At 39.4% G+C, this 22,314-nt stretch overlaps 1 protein-coding gene across 8 annotated transcripts in view; it reads right to left on the bottom strand.

The window, feature by feature from the left end:
* The window catches only part of DIDO1 (death inducer-obliterator 1), an 85,090-nt gene that overhangs the window by 55,658 nt on the left and 7,118 nt on the right, over positions 1-22,314 (bottom strand). For 4 of the 8 annotated variants that reach the window (XM_087959185.1, XM_026683417.2, XM_087959187.1 and 1 more), the window contains exon 1: positions 15,976-16,104. Coding sequence is in view for 2 of the 8 variants with exons in the window: in XM_026683415.2 (XP_026539200.2) it covers positions 18,463-18,531 (69 nt within the window). In the remaining 6 variants the exon portion in view is untranslated. Of the gene's footprint in view, positions 1-15,681; positions 16,105-18,462; positions 18,534-22,314 lie in introns of those variants that run through there. The other 4 variants (XM_026683419.2, XM_026683415.2, XM_087959186.1 and 1 more) reach the window with 2 other exon arrangements.

Raw genomic sequence — 22,314 nt, 5'->3', positions numbered from 1 at the left:
AGAAATACATGATACAATGCAGTAATGTTTGAATGGCACTGCTGCTTTGAAATGTCAAAGTTATTTCAGCCAAATCTCATTCTATGTGAACCTGCTTTTGAATTTGTCATACTAGCCAATTCTTTTTTTAAAAAAAGCCACTCCTACTCTTACAGAATTGTAGCTTATGGCAGACAAATATTTTTATAATGAAACATTTAATATTTTGATATTTACTTAAATATTTAATATTTTGGAGGACTAGACTGGGGTGGGGGTATCAGCTACGGTACATGTACATAGCCAGGATTTTTTGCTGGAGTTTCTTTATTTTTCCTTACCCTGAGCCTATACTGAAGTATATGCTACAGTTTTTTAATATCACCTGCCTCGAAATGGTGGGAAGCCATGGAAGGAATTGTTCTGTATATTCACCCTTAACTTATAGTTTGATCTCATAAATGACTGTGGTTTGAACTGAACCAATCATATTTGCCACCAAATTTTGCTAATTTAATGGTACTAACACAAAAGCTATCCTGTCACATTATCATAAATCTAATTTGCTTCAAATGCTAGAAATGTTCAACCAACTTGAAACAGCAATAGCACTTAGACTTATGTACTGCTTTATAGTGCTTTGTAGCCCCTCTCTAAGCGGTTTAGAATCACCCTCTTGCCCCCAACAAACTGGGTCCTCATTTTACCAACCTCAGAAGGATGGAAAGCTGAGTCAACCTTGAGCCTGGTGAGATTCGATCTGCCAAATTGCAGGCAGCCAGCTGTCAGCAGAAATAGCCTGCAGTACTGCACTCTGACCATTTAATTGCTATTATTTATATCTATAAATATTTTTCCTAAAATTAGTCAGGTTCTTAAGAGTTATGCACCCAACAGTGCATTCAGAAAATTTCCTGCATTCAACTGCCATTTCTAAATTTTGTAGATTGTTGAAAAGCCTGTTGGACTTACAATTTCCAATATCCCTGGGCCATGCTGAGTCCAGATAACAAAAATTTCAAACCAAGACGTCAGCAGCCCCTGAAATGGGCAAGTCAAGATATAAAATGTTATTTTTTCCTTCTTAGTCTTGAGTGTCTTTCTTTTATTTATTGTCTCTAATATCGATGTCTTTAAGTCCTTTTATGTCCTTTGACAATGATCCTTGATCTTCATGCTCGTCGAGGCTGTTATTTCCTTCTTTTAATTCGTCCTCTCTGAGGTTCCTTTGTTCTTCCGCAAGCTGTAATGCCATTACTTTACTCAGCATTAACTCCACCAATCTCATTCTTTCTTTAAACATCTCTCTCACACTTTGGAGCTCCAACTTAAGTTCTTTGCTCATTTCTTCCATTTCTTTGGTCTATTAAGTTATTCTTTATTTTATTAAAAGTAATTTTTTTGTTTTAGTCCTTGTCAAAAGTCTCCATTTTAACTGTAACCCCTTCTTCTTTTTTTATAAAGCTTCCGGGGAACTTGTTACATACAACCAGTAATTTTCCATAGAAACATAAAAGAAAGAAATCTTTAACCCTTAGGTGGTGCTCTATATCACTTTCTTCTTAGAATTTTTATTTTGAATTCACTTTTCCATAATATTAATATTAGATTTAACCAATTCCAAATAAATCCAGCATTTTATCCAATGCCTGATTAATGTCCAATTCTGTATGTTATTCCAAATTTAGTCACTAATCACATAATTCTTTTATTTCTAGTTTTTTCTTTACCTTATATTTTCCTCTTATTTCTCGTTCGCCGCTACCACTCTTCCAAATGAGGGCTCTTTCTTTCCGCTTTTCGGGGTTATCAAAAAGAATATTCAAAGTCTTTTATCCAGTTACACGCTGCTCACCACTTTCACTGTCCAGCACAAAACTTGTGTCCCAGCAGCTTCCCATCTTCAGAGCAGCCACTAAAAGACTGCCGCTTCTCCCTGTCTTCTAGGGGAGTTTGCCAACCAGGGAGGGGAGATGTGGCTACCCTCGACCGAGCTGGCAGTCTCCCCCTCTTCCACCCACCCCTACAAGGTGGGTCAGATGGATCCGGTCCTTTAAGGACCCCTCCAACAGGGTAAGCACGGATGAAAGCCGCGCACAATCGCAGTCTCTGATCCGTCATCGACCAGAATGCCCTAGAAGATTTTTAAAACTACTACTAGCATAATATGTTATGAAGGGTAAGTACTGCATCTTCAGCTTTAAGAAATGAGGACATGAGTGTTTTATACGGAGCCTCTGAAAGAAGACAGCAGCCTTGGCTGACCTGCCTCCTCCATTTCTCTTCCAATTTGCAGTTGACAAGTAATAAAATGCTAGGGAGAGCATGATTTCTCTGTGTTTTCTACACAGCCATAGATTAAAATTATACCTGTTATTGTATTTCTATTAACAATGTTTTCATCAAATGTAATTTCAAGATGGTCATACGTAAACATATTTAAAATCTGGTTGGTTTGAAAACTGTATTGAGTTAAGCACAAAGATTGCATATATGGGTAGTTAGTCCTCAACTTACATAAGTTCATTTAGTGATCCTTCAAAGTTACAAAGGCATTGGACAAAGTGATTTGACAGTTTTTCCACACTTACAACCGTTGTAGCATCCCCATGGTCATGTGATCAAAACTCAGACACTTGGCAACTGACTCATGTTTATGAAGGTTGCAGTGTCTCAGGGTCATGGCATTCCTTTTGCGAACTTCTGACAGGAAAAATCAACGGGGAAGCCAGATTTACTTTACAACCATGTTACTATTAACAACTGCGGTGTTTCTCTTAACAACTGTGGCAAGAAAATGTCTTCAAATGGGACAAATCTCACTTAACAATTATCTCACTTAGCCTCAGAAATTTCGGGCTCAACTGTGGTCTTAAGTTGAAGACCATCTGTACATAACAAAATGTTAACAGCTTTTTCCAGCCAAAGAGACCGTCTTTCTTATACTGTATCACAGTCTCATTTTAAAGCATGTCTCAGTTTTGATAATTCTTTTTAGCATTGGAGAATGGGCTAAAATATAATGTTTAAGGCACAATCTAAGGCAGTGGTCACCAACCAAGAAAATTTTGGTGGTCCGCAGAGAAATGTCACCCCCAAAGCACTCCCCCCAAAGCAATTATCCAGGCTGTGTATGAACATAAGGCTGCGCGGGAACAGAAGGCTGTGCTGCTCACATGGCCCATGGGAACATAAGGCTTGCGTCACTTGCACTGCGAACAACACAAGTTAGTGAGGGGAGCGGGGAAAGGGCAGAGGGGGGAACTTGCCCCATGTGTCCCACGTGCCTGGCCTGGCACCGGGCTGCTTCTTTCTTCTTCTGCTTTTGGCTGAACACAAGGAAAGCAGCAAAAGTCTTTCTTTCTCTCCCCCACAAGAAATGAGTCTTTGGGACCCTGCAAGGCATCCTGCTTCAAGAGGCTGCGCCAGCAAAGGCTCATTTCTGGTAGAGTTTGGGGGAGAGAAAGAAAGACTTCTACTACTTTCTTTGCATGAACCCCAAAATATGTATCCCTCTCCCCCTGAAAACGGAGCTGGAGACGGTATCCTGAGATCCCAAATAAAGAATTATCGATTGATAGGAAAATGGGGTGGGAAATTTTCCTGCACTTTTGGGGGGGGGTTTCCCAGGATCTCTAGTCCGCGGGATTTAAAATTATGTGTTTGGTGGTCCCTGAGGTCCAAAAGGTTGGCGACCCCTGGCCTAGGGTACAATTATTTATGTCTTTTTTTAATATGAAAACTATTATTTTGAAAGTATCAAAATAGCAACATTACACTGTTCAACATGAATGTATCATTTATTTATCTATTTATTCATTAGATTTACTTCAGAGTGACTCCAGAATGATTCTTGGTGGCTTATACTATAAAAGAGTAATAATAGGCAGAAGAAACCATTCAAGTTGAAACAAACGAACTCCAAATACTACACAAAATATACTGGTCAGCTCAACAGCCCTTCCCCGCTTTACCAGGCCTGGAAAGAGTCAGGTTTTTAAATATTTCCGGAGCATTATTAGGGAAGACCACAGATTTCTGGGGTGATGCTATTCCAAGGTATCGCAATAGAGACAATATGCTGCCTGGATCCTGATATGTAGAATTTTAATGGAAGGTGTGCACAGCACACTAATTCATCCTGATCCCAATGGAAAGATTATCAATGGTTAAATTATCAAAATAAAAAGAACGACTTCCTGAAATGCTGAACCACAAGAACCATAATTGATATCCAGAAACAATCCAATACAAGGAAGATGTAAATAATAGACTAATATAACAGAAGTACTAAAAACTACTTTAATCATAAAAAGAAGTCACTATATTAAAGGTTTTCATTAAACCTACCACCTATAATACTCTACTTTTAATTGTAAATACCAATAGCATTTTAATGTTGTCTACCTATATTATATTAAGCAACATGGCATAAGTCTTTCAAAACAATTGGTTTTCCTGGATTTGCAAATATTAGAATACTTGTCATATAACCGTTTCAACATAAATACTGCAGTTGAAATTAATGGGGACTCTGAGGTTCATATAAGGAGAACACAGTGACCAATGAAAAAGATTGGTTTTCAAATTTCTAAGCGAAGAATCCAATATATTAATTCAAACAAGATTGAACAAGTCAGACAAAGCCTTTGCCTATCTTTTCTTACTTATTCTGGTAGGGGTCAATATGCTATCATTGTAAACAGCTCAGAGAATGTTGTAAAGCTCTATAGGGTGGTATAGAAGTCTAAGTGCTATTGCTGTGCTATTTTTTCCCCACAGTAACATTAACAATAAACCTAGAAAGATCAATCTTTTGGGTAGCCAAAGAGAGGTATGGCTAGGCTGCTTTTTTACATCTCTCTCCCCTCCCCTCAAAATTTCAAAAAAGTATTTTCTTCTCCAACTGGGAAAGCAGAAAGAAAATTTGGCAGCCTTTATTCAACAAATGTACAAAGTATGCAGATATAAAAAAATAGTTAATCTGATTATTGGAATGTGTCATGTAGAAATGAAGGAGCCATTTAAAAAAATGTAAGGCTAGGAATAAGGGATTAAATGCATAGGTATCAAATGCAAAGGAATGGACGCTTGTTATACAGGCAATTCAAATCAATAACCTTGCACCAAAATGAAATGTTACCAAGACTAATGTAACTGAGTGTAATACACAAATCCAGAATTAAACAAGTAAAAGTGCAAGATGGATATAGACTGATTTAATAAAGAAGTAAATAGAATTGAATAAAGTCCTCTCTTAAAAATTAATACAGTGCCACAACACCTGACATGAGAAACTATTGTAAGAAGCATCCTTCAAAAATGACCATATGGAAACATGAGGGGAAATGCCTCCAAACTCATAGATGGGAAAAACACTTTTATCAGAAGCAACTAAAATGACGGAGACTTTTCAGATTCCAGGTTCTTTCTCATGCACATGAATTAGAAGATTTTTTTACTGCTATTATCAGTACAAACCACAGTATTTGATAAAGAAATGGAGAGTCTGTTGAGGTTGCCCAGGGACTCAGCAGGATCGAGATTGTACCTAAATCTTGCTTGATGGACTGGATTGTGCAGATACAACATGCCTCTTTTATTGGTGGCTAAGAAAGGATGGAGGTTTGGGCATTAAAAAGTGGTTACATAAATTATCTCTTAACACAAGTTATTCTGAAAGTACATGGTCTGTATAGCATTACGGCAATATTTTGTCTCTGTACCAAGTATTCTTTAACACTGGCAAGAACAAGTGAGAATATTAGCAATGCTCCTGAGCACCAATGCAACTAACACAAATACCATGCAGAATCAGCTGGATAATATAACCATTGTAGTTTAGCTCTCTATAATATATTTATATTTAAATATTAAGAAATAAGGCAATATATGATTGACCAGAAAAAAACTTGAAAATTGGAATCAAGTTATATCAAAACTAGAAGTGATGTAAAATAATGCAGGAAAGCATCACAATAAGAATAAAAAGACAGCCATATGGGTCCATGAAAAACATTTAAAATTAACACCTTTTTCAACCAAAATGGTCATAGTGTGAACATTTGAGTTCTTCTTAAATCTGGGAGGGAAGGAGAGGAGAGAGAGAGTAGAATATAGCATAATTACCATATATATATATAGGTCACTGCTTTCTAAAGTCTCAAAGAAATGAAATCAATCTGAGAACAAACAAACAAACCTGGAACCAAAACTTGCTAAGTAATAAGCCTTTTAATAAAGCTTCCTTGATCTACACTGGTCTTTAGAATCCTAAAAAAAAATAGGCCACTTCTGAACAAAATGCACTGTAATTGGTTTTGACTTTTCTTGTCTACTTTGTTCTACATAGTACTTCCTGCCAAGAGCAAGCCAGTAAGTACAATAATACCTACAATCCAAACTTCTTTTTATACATATATCCAGACCCTCTTTCCGGACAATTCCTTGTTCTTCCGGCATAGTATGCCCTAACAAAAGGTGGCACTTAGGTGAAATGATCTGGGCTCAGAAGCTAAACCTAATTAGGCCAAATCAGAATTTGGAGGAAAGACCATCATGGAATAAACAAAGAAATAAAAAAGCAGATGGTGGCTAACCAGATTTACACAGTTGTCAAGAAAACTGTGATGGTGTCCATATAGTCCCTAGGAGTCAAATGTGACTTAAAGGAGCCTGAATGCTGTCTCCAAAATCCAGGGGAAAATAGATACTATTGGAACAAGTGACAAATTTATTAAACCTAAAAAGAAGGAGGGGATATCAGAAATTGCGACCAAAAACTTCTAGCAGCCATGTTTATTTATAGATGCAAAATGGAAGTTCCATAAACCATTTCTACCATATAATAAAAACATAATAAAAATTAACTATTTCAGATAATTAGTTTATCTGGAAAGAATGGAAGGCTATGAAACTTTTCTATCTTTGAATTTCAGTATGTTTCTAAAGTCCAGTTCCCACTGCAGGATTCTGTACCTAAACATAATTAATTCATACTTGGAAAATAAGAGACATGATATTTAAAGGAACTTTTTACTGATTAACCATGTAGCTATGGTTAGGTAATATAGTAAGCATGCATGTAAGGGATACACAGCTTCATGCTTATGGAGTCCAACGTAATTGTTGAGCTTTCCACTCCTTCCTTCCTTCCTTCCTTCCTCTCCCCCACCCTCTTGGCATAACTAACTTCTTTTCTAACATCATTTTCATGCTCCTCTGTTTATCTACCTGTCTCCTTCCTTCCCTTCCCTTCCCTTCCCTTCCCTTCCTTGTTTTAAAGTTTCTACTAAAAAGAAGGAAGGAGAATTGTGTGAAAATGGGCATTGGTATAATTACCTGAGAACGCCCTATCTATCTACACTGCAAGAGAGTCCAGGATGGGTATGACTCCTCCCTCTGAGGTCATAGAGGTCTGCTACTATATAAAAAGCCAGCCCCAGTCTTAGTTTACAAGCAATTCTTATTTACATTATTATTTACTGAAATACCAGTACTAACCTTTTGTGATGGCTGTTTTTTGGAAGGGAGTCCAACCTCTAGTTAGTGTGAGTTTATACTGGTACAAATAAATGTGTATAAGAATGTGTAAGTACCTCACTCCCATTTACTGGGAGAAACATTAATTTGGATATGCTTACAATATTTTTCTGCCTCATTCTTTCCGCAAGGATCGTTAGAAGGAAGACTATTTCAAAATTTTACTTCTCAGTATATTTCAACTGGCTGTTTACAAGTACAGGCATAATTGAAGAAAAGTCCAGTCAAGCCTCTATTTCAAAATAGACTTAAAAGGGGAGGGGGGGGCGCTTCTAAGGATCTCCAACTAAGTGAGCTACCTGTTTTGAAGTCCCACAGTTCCCAGTAATTGGCAATGCTTCCTGGAACTAATCCAAAATAAGGCACAAATGTCCTTTTCCCCACCAGTTAAGTTACATCACTATTCCAGAATTATTAAACCTGCCTAGTAGAAAATTACAACAGATAGGTCTCAAGCTTCAAGTACAGTTTAACCAATCTCATTACATGAACACTGACAGAGATCAGATTCTGTGGATTAAGCAAAGTTGGATCAAACAAAAAACTTACCACACAAACTCTCTGCCACGCAACAGGATTACCCACATATTAAGTAATGAAAGCTACATCACTGTTGTTGGCCCCAGAGAAGAAACAGATCAGAAATGAGCAGTCTACTTTCATTTAAAAGGAAAAAAAAGTTGCTCAAACTAAAGAAGTTACTCAGGTAAGCAGCGAAATGTTTCAAACCAACAAGAAAAGAAATCCAGTTGCCTCAACTTCCAGGCTAGACTTAGAGTCTCTTTCAAGAGTTGACCATCGGCAATTTCTCTCTATTATATATATAAAAATGACCACTGCTTCATTTTTATTAGAAAGTAAATAGATCAAGAAAGATCAAATTAAGCAATTGATGATTGGTCTCACAGATCATTTTCTGCTATATTCAGTCCTTGACTTACAACAACTGAGTCCAAGATTTCCATTGCTAAGCAAGACAGTTGTTAAGTGAGTTGTGCCCCATTTTATGACCTTTTTTCTCTAGTTGTTTAGTGAATCATTGCAATTCTAAAGCGAATGAGAATATATACACTAGTACAGTTAACCAGGATAGGATTCGTAATGGAGGAGGATTACCGTATTTGCCGGCGTATAAGACGACCCGGCGTATAAGGCGACCCCCACCACCACCGGAAACGCCCTCCAGAAATCCCTGGGGCTGCAGCGGCAGGGCAGAGTGCCAGGGGCCGTGGGAAGAGCAGTAAGGCTGCAGCCTCGGGCGGAGCGAGGCGAGCGGGATGAAGCGGAAGCGACGCAGGGGATCCAGGAAGCCAGAGGCGCCTTCGCTGTGTCCAACAAGCATCCGAAAGCCGGCAGTGGATATACCGGCGTATAAGAGCCCCCCACTTGGAGGCATGTTTTTCGGGGAAAAAAGTCGTCTTATACGCCGGCAAATACGGTAGTCTTTTCAGAGTGTTTTAAAAAACGAACAATAGTGTATGAGAAACTTGCATACATTGTAGAGGGACAGCAAGAGACACCCAAACATATAACATGGGAACTGCTAATTCAATAGGGTTCTTTCAGTAGTCGGGGTTTCCCACCCCCCTTCCGTTCCACCATGTCTGATTCCTGGAGCCTGCTTGCAGTTTTCTTGGCAAGATATTTCACAAGTGGTTTGCCACTGCCTATTTCCTTGGCTGAAATAAATTAATCCAAGGTCATGAGCTAGTTTTGTGCCCTAGGCAGGAGGATTTGGTTCTAGTCTGATTTATTTATAATTTTTACTTATTTACTTTCTATCCTGACTTTATTTTTTATAACTAACATGAGGCTATGAATATATCCAATACCCCTTCCTCCTCCTATTTTCCCCACCTGTGAGGTGGATTGGACTGAGAGGGGGATTGGTCCAAAATCACCCAGCTGACTTTCATGCCTAAGGCAGGACATAGTTTCCTGGTTTCTACCCTGATGCTTTAACCACTAGACCAAACTAATTCTCCAGTAAAGTGTACAAACAAGCAAAGTCTCAACAGAGTATATACCCAATAGGCGCCCAAACCAATATGATCAATATCAAGTAATCATAATGCAAAATGGAAACTGAGGGAAGAAAATATATAGAAGGGTAGTCCATTGGACTTAACGATCGACAATTGTTAAAAGCCAAGATCTAGACCATATTATTATAAAATTTTAAAGTAGATCTCCTAATATGGAATTTAGCTTCCTAATCCACTGAATAACTTACTTTAGCTAGGTGTTGTTTTTTTTTAAAAAAAGCTGGATTCATACAACATGTACTGCCTGAACATAGTTGGTAAATTTATAACTCATTACATGAACCAAGGATCACTTGAAAACCTATAAGCATATAATGAATACAGTCAAAATACCTCTTACTTGACAACACAGATCTAGATTTTGCTCACTCTCACCCTTCCCCGCACGTTAATGAATTAATTTCAATCTATTCCTGGTCAGTAGGTGAATCAGGAAAATTGGTATACTACATTTTTAAGCAGCAGCTTAATTATCATCTGATTCTAAATAATCTGATAAAAGAGTTGGTTAACACTAGTCTTTTTCATACTGTTTTTATATTTAAGACGACTAACAAAGGAGAAATATTAAAACATGAAAAACAAAACGTTTTGGCTTTATTTTTTTAGCTACCTTGAAACAGGCTTTCATGGAAAAAATGTCCATTGAAAAATATGAGGGGCACAAATCTTGGCATTAGTTATAGATGAGACATATGCAGTACTAATTTCCAGATTAAGGCTTTCTACAATTGAAGCATCTAGTCTAAATAGCTAGATCATTTATTTGCAATGTTACTAAATTGTTGCATTTGTAGTGCAATGCATAATGAATTATTAGGACTGATGATGTTACCTGATTTGAGTAATGAAATGTCTGCAAGACAACCAAGCTTAGAAGAGCACCAAGAACCACGCAATGAATAATCTGCTAAAACTTTGATAATTCTGGAGTTAAATGTTTTACAACAGGCTACTCTATACTTGTCAAATTGCAGATTTACGATTCTTAAAATACACTATATATCCTACCCTGGCAATTACCTTCAATAATTCAATTCAATTACATAACAGGGCCTGAAGGGTATGTGGGTATGTGTTGTTGTTGTTTTTAAAGATTCAGTCAGTCCTAGTACTCCTTAATATAGTTTTTTCTTTGAGATAATATATAGGTCATGTAGTTCTTATTCACAATATGTACTACCAGAGACGATTTCTCATGTCAAATCAAGAGCCAGAGACGATTTCTCATGTCAAATCAAGAGACTGGACCAAGTCTATGTGTATATATTTAGCAATGTAGGAACAGTAAAGCACTTCTATAGAGGAGCCCAACAGATTTCTTATTTTCATATTCTGTTGCAGCTTACCCATGGTCCAATTACTGTCCTGAAGCTTAAACAACAACAAAACACAATATTGTTTTTAATATTATAAAAGTTTTATTAATCTATCACATATAACTCTTTAATTTTATCAATTAAAGTAAGAGATTATGTGAAATCTGTACATAGTCTGCAGAAAGAATAATAATTGTTTAGGAATTTGAGTAAAAAAAGTTTATACCTATTTAGAAATGTTTTCATAGGACTAATTTCAATTATACAATGTCAAATACATGCTTGTTAATTAATTCATTCAGCACAATGTTAAGTCAGTCTGTGCACACAATATTTGTTTCTGTTCTATTAAACTGTACCCATCTTCATATTTTCATCATTTTTCTGAGAATACTTTATCATGCTTTTTGCTACAGTGCAGAACTACACTGTACAATTGTGTTCAGAACTACAGTTTATCAACAAAACTGCCTGAGAACTAACAATTCAAACTATAAAAAGTCAACATTAGTATATAAATATAGCTAATTCTAATACTCATATTACTAATGTTTATTATTGCGACAGTGTTAGCTAAACGGATGACAAGACTTTGGGTGAAGGGAAAGAAATCAGTAGATATTAAATGGTTTATTTAAAAATGATTAATTTCAAAACTATATATGAAACATAAAAGTTAAGATTATATACCCCTGCTATTTATTAGAGCATCAATGACTCCATTAAATGCCTTCTGCAACACTTTGGAACAATTTATAAGTTAATGTTTCAAGATATGTAAATTTTGCTGTGTTATGAAAATCTATTTTCATGCTGACCCATCATGAAATTCTATTTTCATACTAACCCATCATACCCTACCATGGTGCCAAGGACAGCAATTGTGAAATGGAAGCAAGTATGTTACAAAAGCAGAAGCCAAAGGCAGATGAGATTTTATGCAAGTGATAACATTTTGGAATTCATAAACCTTCAATAAACTTACCATTTTCCTAAATCCTATATTAGTATATTATGCTTTAAGGAAGAGTTAAGCAAGTAAATTTAGATTTTTAATGTCTCGGTAAGAATAGTAAGAATAGTTCCTCATAGTAGCAGAGCAGTAACTCAAACAATTATCTGTACTGCTATTTCAGAGGAAAATTTATTTATTTGATTTGTCAATCGCTTACAAAATAATAGGTATAAGTATAAACATGAGTAAGAATATAGGAAATAGGTATGAATGGGGACAATGCATTATACTAGACTAGACCAACAGAATCAAATATATTTATCACTATTAAATAACATATGATCAGTTTCATATATTATTAAAATAGATATGTATTGTTGCCTAAGTTAAAAGGGTGCAATTCTGAAAACACTGTATGTAAAACATTTACTCACATATTTACAATTATTTCAATGTAAAGTACAGCTTTACAGTACCAAGTGACCTTCCACAATCCCTCAAATAATAGCGTGAAGCTATCTCAGCTATCTTCATGACCAGCAATCTTGAAATGTGAATAACATATTTAGGAGAGATGTATATGGAGATTACCAATCACTGAGGTCCAAAAGACAACTGGACTTTCCTGGTTTTTTTCCTTCAAACCATTTTGCTTCTCATCCCCAAAAAGCTTCAAGGCTAGAACTGAAGAAACCTTTTGGATGAGAAGCGAAACCTTTTCAAAGAAATTCCAGTGCCTTTTGGAAAAGCACCTTTCGGATATTTGGGACAGACAGCTGAGAGAAAAGTTACTGCCAAAGTGGGAATGGTCTCTTCCAAAATATCGAAGAGATGCAGCATCTTAGAAAAGACTAAATTTGATGTCGCTTCACTCTTCAGGGTAACTTTAAGAAGAAGAAAAAGGTGCAATTCCCATACTCTGCAAATATAGTGAGAATTGGCAGGCCTGGAAATGATTTCAAACTGTGCAAAGACTCCTTTGAAAGGACCCTGGGTTGTTATATGCGATTCATGGACTTCATTGTTTCCAACCCGAGAGAAAGCTAATAGCTAATAAGCTCCAATCACATTCTAGGGACCTTCTAGGAAAATGTCAGGGAAAGTAAAATACAGTTTCCTTCAAGATAAGTTCAGCTCTGGTGATTTCATTGATATGAAATTTGAAATCAAAACTGCTGGTGGTCTATCAATTAGGCCGAACCCTACCTAATTTTCAATGTCAATGAAGGTTGACTGGTGTGATATTACAAAGTTCAGATTCCCGACATAATCTCAGACCACTGTTGATCCCTACAACACAATATTGTGGCTGATTCAAAAGCTTTCTATCCAAACTTTCACTAGCAACAAGGGGAAATCCAAGGCATTCTATTTCCCCCTTAGCTCCCCAAATCACCTCAGAACTGGCTACTGCAGTCTATCCTATGCAGCTATATTTAGGATTATTTCATGAGCAGCTGATTAGCTTCCAAGCTCTAAGACAAATTAAAAGTGCTAGTGATCACCTAGAAAGCTCTATATATCATGCCACCTACCTATGTCTATATGTTTGAGAGAAAAAAAAAAGGGGGGGGGGGAGAGAATACCTTGCTAAGCATGATTCTTCCATCCAGTTCAAACATCAAGAAAGGGATGACATTCTTAAATTACATACTGACATATACTATCCTTATAAACATGCCTGGCTCCAACACTCCTTTCATTCTGGAAGGTCCTTAAAATTGTTTTATTTCAGCAAACTTATAGGCAGCCATCTGAGTGGAATATTGTTAATTATTTAACAATTAATGTTATTATGGAGTGGGTTATTTTGTCTTCCCTCATAGTCATTTTGGTTTACAATTATTGCAAAATAAATAATGACTAACAATCTTTCCTAAATTTTACTAAGAGATAACATTGCTTGTGATCTTTCAAACTGAGACAAAGAAGATGTCAGTGTTCAATGTTTCTGTAACTGTCAAACTATATCACAAGATTTTATTAGATAAATAGAATATAAATGCCATGTTTTTCTTATATGTCTAATATTGAACTACATCCAGTCCCGGTGAACATTTTACTATCCACATATTACAGTTAATGTCTATTTTATCTTTGCAAAATAATAGGAACCACAAATTAAATAATTTAATCTTCAATTAATCTATGAAATTCTTGAGAAATTTATCCATAAACATATTAGGAAACATAGAACAGGAATTAAACTGTACTAAATATTACTAATATGGTATTATTATTTATAAATTATTTGTGCTTGGAAGGAGTGGATCAATAAAGGATTTTGATATTGCAAATTTTCTTTTCCTCATTTTTCTACACATTGAATATAGATTTCCACATCCTTTATGAAGTTCTTTTTAATATTATAATTTGTACCCAATTAAGAAGTTTTAATTCATCAATCCCTAAATACACAGAAAAGAAATACGAAGGAGAAATACTGTTCGTTTTCAATCTCCCTCCTCAAAAAGTAATTACTGGGTGAGAAAATGGAAAACAAAGTTTAGCTACCGTGTTTCTCATATAATAAGGCCGGGTCTTATTTTTTTTTGAGCCCTGAAAAAATGGCTAGGCCGTCTTTTCAGGGGTGACTTAATTCCCCCCCTTGCATCTTCGGGCGGGCGGCGACGGCTTGGATGTTGACCTCGGCGTTGGTGGGGCACCGTATCAGGGTCAACGCAGGCAGCACCATATCCGGGTGTGCAACAAAAGTACTTCCTAATGGCAAGCCCCCCACCATTCCCCCATTTCGCATGTTTTAATATAGGCCTTAATTTGGGGGGAGGGGCTTAATTTCATTTCATGCCTATAAAACATGCTGGGACTTCCTATTGGGGGAGGCCGTATTGTTGGAGAAACAGGGTAGTAAAAAATAGGTTTCAGCTAGCAGCTAGCAAAATCAAACAAAGCAGGTGTTACTGGGAGGGAACTACTGATGTCTAGCATGTCTCAGAATTACATGAAACATCAAAAAAAATAGAGTCAGCTAGTTTCTTGATAGCACAATCCTATACATGCATTGCCAGTTAGACTGTATAAACCTCATAAAATCTGTAGCTGCCAACAAAGCTTATCTGAACCATACACAATTTCTTAAAGCCATCTATCTATCTTTGGGGTTGATTTGATGAGGGCAGTTCTATTCTATTCCAGAACTGCCCGCGGGGCTCTCTGCTGCCATCTGGTGGCTGTCTGCATGTTTGCAGCTCACGGATGGTACCTCAAAGGGCCTACAAAGATGAAAAACTCTCTTCGTTTGCAGGGCTTCCTCCAAACCGAAGTCAACAGGGGTTCTGAGCAGAGGTGTTGTTACCCGATTGCGATGTGAAAGCACGTCCAAAAATACCTAGAGCCCCCCCACCTGCAAAACCCCCACCAGGCCTCCACAAGCGAAAGTGGCGGTTACGTCCCTTGTCTTTTAAAGCCAGGCCTCCCCCCAATTGAGCTCATCAAGCCTTCCGTGAAATTTGAATTTATCTACCGAAAACCCCAAATAATCCAATACTACTTGAACTAACCAGTACTACGAATGATAACAAAAAAAAACCACACCAAACAACCCGACCACGATCCCTTGGACAGTCCCATCGATCCCTGAGGGGAGAATACTTAAGAGCCAATTTTAAACCTCCCCCCGCGTTTAAAATGTTTATTTAAACGTTTCCGCAATTACCCCACCCCACCCCGCCCCGCTTCCAATGGTGTGAGGAGAAAAACGTGAGTCCCAAATCCCCACCCACCACCGGCCCAAAAAATGGGGTTGAGAGGGGGGAAAAAAAACCAGGCCGGAGCCTAGGACGGTCGGCTGGGGCGAGGCGGGGCCTCCCTTCGCGCTCACCTCCCCGCCAGGCCTGGAAAGTCGCCCTTCTCGTCCCATCCAGGAGAAGCGAGGCCGAGAGCGCTCCTCCGCCTCACTCGCCCGGGCCTCTCTGAGGACGACGACGACTGAGGTGGCGCCGCCGTCACGTCACGAAGCCCCTTTGACGTTAAGCGATTGTGGGGTCACCGCCGGGGAGCGCAGAAAGGCCGCTTCCCGTCAGCCCCGCGGGAACGAGGGAGCGGGTGAGCCGCCCCTTCTTCCGTTTTCCAAGCAGGCCCCGACGCCCCGGGCTCGCCCGCGTGCCTCACTCACCGGAGGAGGGAAATGGGCCACAAAGAGACGCTGAAGGGAGAATCGGGGGTCGCTGCCTCTCCTCGGCCTCGCCGCCTCAGCTGAGAGCGGCGGCCATCGCCGCCATTTCCTCCTCCTCTCCTCCTCCTCGGGGCTCGCTCTCGGCAGCGCCGGGCGGGGAGACTTGTTGCTCCGCCCGCGCTGAGGCGACTGCTGAACCCGTCGCCAAAATGGCCGCCGTCCGATGAGGCGGCCAGCGCTCGCAGGCGCCGCCGAAAAAGGTGGCCACTCTCTCCCTCGAACACACTGGCACTTGGGAGGACTGGCTCGCCGCGAACCATAGAGACGCGCTTCTTTCTTTAGGGGAAAAGGGAAGGCGCGGCCGAGATGATTTTAAAAAAAGAACGCGTGCTCCGCCGAGTGGCGAGGCGCCCCTTGTGGTTGGAGAAGGAAGCGCTTACCGGCTCCTTTAGATGCGCACTGTAAGAAGAGCCGTGTGCTTGAATCCGCAAATCAAATCCTTCCTCTAAATCTAAAACATAAAAACTCTGGAGATTCTCAGTCATCCAGGTCATGGTTATGCCACCAGACTTTAACTTTTAGACCTAGACAACCTAGAACTACGCCGATTCGGTTCGATCTAAGTATAGTACATAAAATTATATATTGCAATGTCCTACCTATCAGTGAATACTTCAGCTTCAACCAAAACAATACAAGAGCACAAAATAGATACAAACTAAAGATAAACCGCACCAAGCTTGATTGCAGGAAATACGACTTCAGCAACAGAGTGGTCAATGTCTGGAATACTCCGCCTGACTCTGTGGTTTCTTCCCCAAACCCCCAAATCTTCAACATTAGACTGTCTACTATTGACCTCACCCCTTTCCTAAGAGGTCTGTAGGGGGCGTGCATAAGCGCACCAAAACATGCCTACCGCCTCTGTCCTATTGTTTCTTTTCTTATTCGTATCCATTTCATGTATTTATAACCATGTTTATACTTATACCTGTTATCTAATAATTGTTTGACAAAATAAATAAATGGTTGTCCCAAAAGTGCTTTTTTCTTTTTCTTTTTTCCAAAAGGCAACTGGACTTTCTTGTTTTTCTTTGAAGACGTTTCGCTTCTCATCCCAACTTAGAGCTGAAGAAGCTTCTTGGATGAGAAGCGAAATGTCTTCAAAGAAAAACAAGAAAGTCCAGCTGCCTCTGGGTGCAGAGGGTGGGGGGGGAGAAGCACCTTTGGGATAAAACTATATGCTTTGTATCTAAATGCAAGTCAGTATCTCATGCGATCAAGTTCTGCTCCTCATGTCTTTGGAAAGAATGTAAAAATGCCTCCTCGCAGGGGAAGAGAATGTGGAAGTGGTTGCAACAGAGTCTGTGGAGGTAGTCATTGAGTTACAGTCACCATTGCGCCCAAAATTTAGGTTGCTCAGTGACACATTTGTTACGTGGGTTTTGCCCATTTTATGACTTTCCTTGGCGCATTCCTTGTTAAACGAATCATTGCGTTGGTTAAATTAGTAGCACGGTCATTAAGTTAATCTGGATTTCCCCATTGACTTTGCTTCTCAGAGTTTTGCAGAGGTGAAACGTGAGCAGCCTTTGCGAAACTCTGACGAGCAAACTCAGTGGAGAAATCCAGACTGACTTAGCGACCATGCTACTAATTTAACAAATGCAATGACACTGCAACCGTCATAAATATGAACCAGTTGCCAAGTGTCTGAATTTTGATCATGTGACCATGATGATGCTGCAACGGTCGCAAGTGTGAGAAACGGTCGTAAGTTACTTTTTTCAGTAACTTTGAACGCTCACTGAATGTAATTGCTGTAAGTTGAGGACTTCCTGTATTTATCTGTGCCTTTCAACATTTCCAAAGGAAAAAGTGCCATCCGTAAGGCTGAAGCCCACAAAATATAAAAGAGAGTAAGGCCAGACAAGTTATCAAAACACCTGGTCGATACTCTGAATATCCAAGGCTAAGAAATGGGCAGCAAAATATACTTTTTATCACGTCAGGGCTGGAGAATCAATCAATCAGGTTGTCAACCCTGAAGTTGGCCTGACCGAAGCCATTTTGTCCGCTTCAGTGTTGTCACGCTGGAGCTGAGGGTCGGGTGGGGGGGGGGATTTGAGATAGAGAGGACTTTGTAGCCAAAACAAAATACTTTCTCTAGAGAACCAAGGATATTCTCACACCTGGGCAGAGGAAGGCGGTGTGATGTCAACAGGCAACCAGACAGCAGCATGATTGGACCATGTGACTGACTGTTTTGAGAAAGTAGAAAATCTTTTACTTTTAATAAGATGAAAACCACGGGAGTTTTCAGAGTTGGTTTTCACCAGATATGTGCCAATATGGTATTTCCAATAAAAGTAAATCTTTGAGGGATTCAGTTGCCTCAGAATCTTGGTTGCTATGGATTTATTACTTGGAACCCTCACACAGGGTTTAACATTCTGTAGCTTGATTCTTGATTTTGCAATAACTGACCTTTTTTCTTTGAAGAGCTTCTGAAACTAAGCCAAAGCAACACCTGAACTCACTAGCATGTCTTTGCATTCCTAGAGAGAGAGAGAGACAGACAGATTTAGCGCAGGGTGGAACTCAATGAAAAGACAGCAATTTATATCCGTTTCTAACATTTTGGAGCACTTTCTGCACATGGTTTATTGGATTTAATATAGGTAGCCCTCGAATTATGACAATTGAGCCCAACATTTAGGTTGTGAAGTTAAACATTGATTAAGTGAGTTCATTGCCCCATTTTACAACTTTTCTTGCCACGATTGTTCAGTGAATCATTGCATTTCTTAAGCTGGTAACACGGTTGTTAAGTGAATCTGTGCTTTCCCATTGACTTAGCTTGTCAGGTCGCAAAAGGGGATCACATGACCCCAGGACACTGCAACCGTCATAAATATGAACCAGTTGCCCAAGCATTGAATTCTGATCATGTGACACACACCCCAGAGATGCTGCAACGGTCATAAGTGTGAAAAACGGCCAGAAGTCCCTTTTTTCAGCGCTGTTGTAACTTTGAATGGTCATTAAATGAACTGTTGTAAGTTGAGGACTATCCGTAGAGGCAATCCTTAATTGGGACCCAGAATTTCTGTTGTCATGCAAGATGGTTGTTAAGTTGCACCTAATATTATGGCCTTTTTTGCCATGATGATTAACTGAATCAAATGCAGCTTTTAAGTGAATCACTGCAGTTGCTATAGTCAGGAGACTGCAAGATCTGACCTTCATTGGGTGACTCTGGGATGGGAGTTTGAGAGTCACACAGTAAGAAAAGGTTGAAGCTACATGGAGATTCCTCCCCTCCTCTTTAAAAAAGAAATTCAATAAACAGCAGTTAAAAAAAAACCAAGCAGACCGCCACAGAATTAGCTCTGAATGTTAGACTTTTTCTTAATATGAAGGGAAAATCAAAATACCGTATTTGCCGGCGTATAAGACGACTGGGCGTATAAGGCGACCCCCAACATTTCCACTCAAAATATAGAGTTTGTTATATACTCGCCGTATAAGACTACCCCCTCTTCCGCACACCTTCCACATACCAAATAAAAGGTAAAAGAACATCAGATTTGATTTCAACATGTTAATTTATATTCAAATGCTTATGACATGCAGGAAAACTCACAAGGCTGTGAAAGTATGCCAAATAATAGAACATAAGTAATTTTCCGATTCAGAGCAGGTTATAGTTCATAGTTTTATAAAATGTGTGTGTGTGCCTAAATTTCAAATTACCCATTTACCATGACTTGTCATGGACAGGCAACTTTATTAAAAGAATTCTATTTCAGCTAAGCCGGAAAGACACAAATATGGCCTGCAGAAGCATAATTTTCACTCTGATATTAATTGTGGCAATGTTGCATTTTAAACTAGCCATGATTAATTATATCCAAATTTTCACACCCACACTCCCCTTCCTTTAGCTTTCTGAAAACCCCACATTTGCAGATCCCATTTTAGCAATGCATCTAAGATTTGACTTGCCAGCCACTATCATTAAATTATGCTTGCTAAAATATGAACTGAAATATGAACTGAAATATGAACTGAAATATGAACTACCCTGCAAAGCTGCCCATAATGAAGATAAATTGATCTTGATGTCAATCCTCCTCAGCCTTTCACTTGTCTTTTACTTGATACCGCTGCCAAACCTGCTTTTCCATCGATACCAGAGTAAAAAGGTGACATTGCTCCCGCAGCAAGAGAAGACAATGTGGGATGTGAGAAAGAGGAGAAATCGCAGTGAAATTAAGGAAATTAGGCGTTTGTGTTTTTTTCCTTTCCCCCTTCGGGACTGGATCTAGAAAGTTGTCATTTTAACATGATCGCTCCCCTTCTTCTCTTCCCACCCCCAACCTCTGTTTCGTCTTTAAAGAGAAAAAGACACCCATTCTGCTTTATTGTATCTGACATAGTGGGCTTTAGTTCAGAAGCTGATGTCACTCAACAGGCAAGTCCTTTCGGAAAACGCCAGGCCCTGCCTGGTCTTACCCAACGCTGCTTGCCAGGGATCTGGCAGGAAAGAAGGAGTTCCAGATCCTTTTTCTTTCTAGCCTCTCCACCTGCCTTTCCCGAGTCCATCCAGGACGCGCCTGAAAACCAGGTTGATTCTGGGTAGCGTCTAAGCCCCAGAGGCGGGGTCCAATCAGTCCCTTCGCCCAGCTCCACAAAAGGTGAAATCGCCAGCGAAGCAAAACAAACGGAAGGAAGAAACCGAGCAAGCCGGGTCAAGAGCTGCGCTACCTCTAGCTGAGCCTTAGCGGTAGTAGGGACCCACATCCCACCTCCGCCCCACCTCAGCGAGAGGGGCCGGCCGGATTGCGGGCGTAATCCCTCCCTGGCAGAGCTACGGGTAACCCGACGCTCAAGGCTACAACTGAATGCAAAGTCCCGCTCTGAGATCTGCAGCTAATTTACGAGGAACCCTTTGCAATTCGCCAGCGCCTGCTATGACCTCAAGGAGAGGGAGAATCGAGCCTCCTCACCAACAAGGCGGAGAATATACCCGTGTTTGCCGGCGTATAAGACGACCCCCCACTTGGAGGCATGTTTTCAGGGCAAAAAAGTCGTCTTATACGCCGGCAAATACGGTATGTCACTAAACTCCTTGTAATAAGAATGATCTTCTACATTGCCATTACAGGAGGAATCCAAGCCACATGGACTTAGAAGTAGGCTGATTAATAGTCATCAACCATTTGGTGTTAAGGATCATTTAATATAGGTTTCTGATTTAGGAAGGAATGTTAAACTAAATAATTCCGCTTATATTCGCAGCCTACTGTTGAAGATGCTTTAACGATACTGGTAAAAGCAGAGATTCAGTACCATCTGGGGTGTGTCAAATTTTTCAACTTTCAATTTCCAAACATTAGGAGTGACATGCCTTGGGGACTGTAAAGATATCTTAGTTGCTTTAATATAATGTACATAATTTAATTACATAAATATTACTTTTTAACATTTGCTTTGTTTCATTTGATTCTGGCAACCACCTTAGTCATATTATTTTCTAACATTTTAAATTCAATGAGCATTTTTCATTCTGGTAGTTAAAAAGATGTTACAAATAGCTCTTGTGGGAAGTATACCCCAAAAGGACAGTGCCAGAAACCTCACAGCACCAGAAATCTCAGAAATCAGTGCCAAGAAAACTCAGGTCAGCCTTTCCCCCTTTAAGAAAACCAAGAATCACCAGCTGAAGGAAAAAACTCAGAGTAACATGTTAAAGGCTGTTACAAAGGTAACAAAAGCTGATCACAGAAATACTTAAATAGAGCCATTAAGATAAGGGGAATCAGCCTAAAAATAAACTCTCCAAGATAAGCAGAAACTCCCTTTTTCCTGCCCCCTGACAAGCATCAGGGCAGGAAGGAAAAACTCAGAGCAATCACTAACCAGGACAAAGCCATTAAGCCACTGTAGAAAATTAGCACCCACCCCTCTCCTAGAAGAATGGAATATTCTAGGAAATATTAAAAAGGCAGAATATTATACCTCCCTAGATGAGAAAAGGAGAAACATGCTCTTGGAAAGCAGCTCCCATCTTTGTTAATAGCCCCAGAGAAACTGAGCCATCTTATGTACAAGTCAAAAGACATCTACAACACAAAAGACGTTCAGCTCTAGGGTGTTAGAAATTGCCCAAAGCCCCTTCATTATATCACCCAGCAAGACTCAACCAAGCCTGGGATTCAAGACAACCTACAAAGTTACCCCTGCATGGCCCCATGGGAGTCTGACAACCACTCAGGATACATTTCTTGCGAGTTTCCGGTTTGTCGGCTTCGCGAGTGGTAGGGATTCGCGAAG

Source organism: Notechis scutatus, chromosome 3 (genome assembly GCF_049901735.1).
Source record: "Notechis scutatus isolate UNSWTSFEM ecotype Mainland chromosome 3, rNotScu1.2, whole genome shotgun sequence".
NCBI classification, from domain to species: Eukaryota; Metazoa; Chordata; class Lepidosauria; order Squamata; family Elapidae; genus Notechis; species Notechis scutatus.
This window is presented reverse-complemented; position numbering and strand designations above follow the sequence as displayed.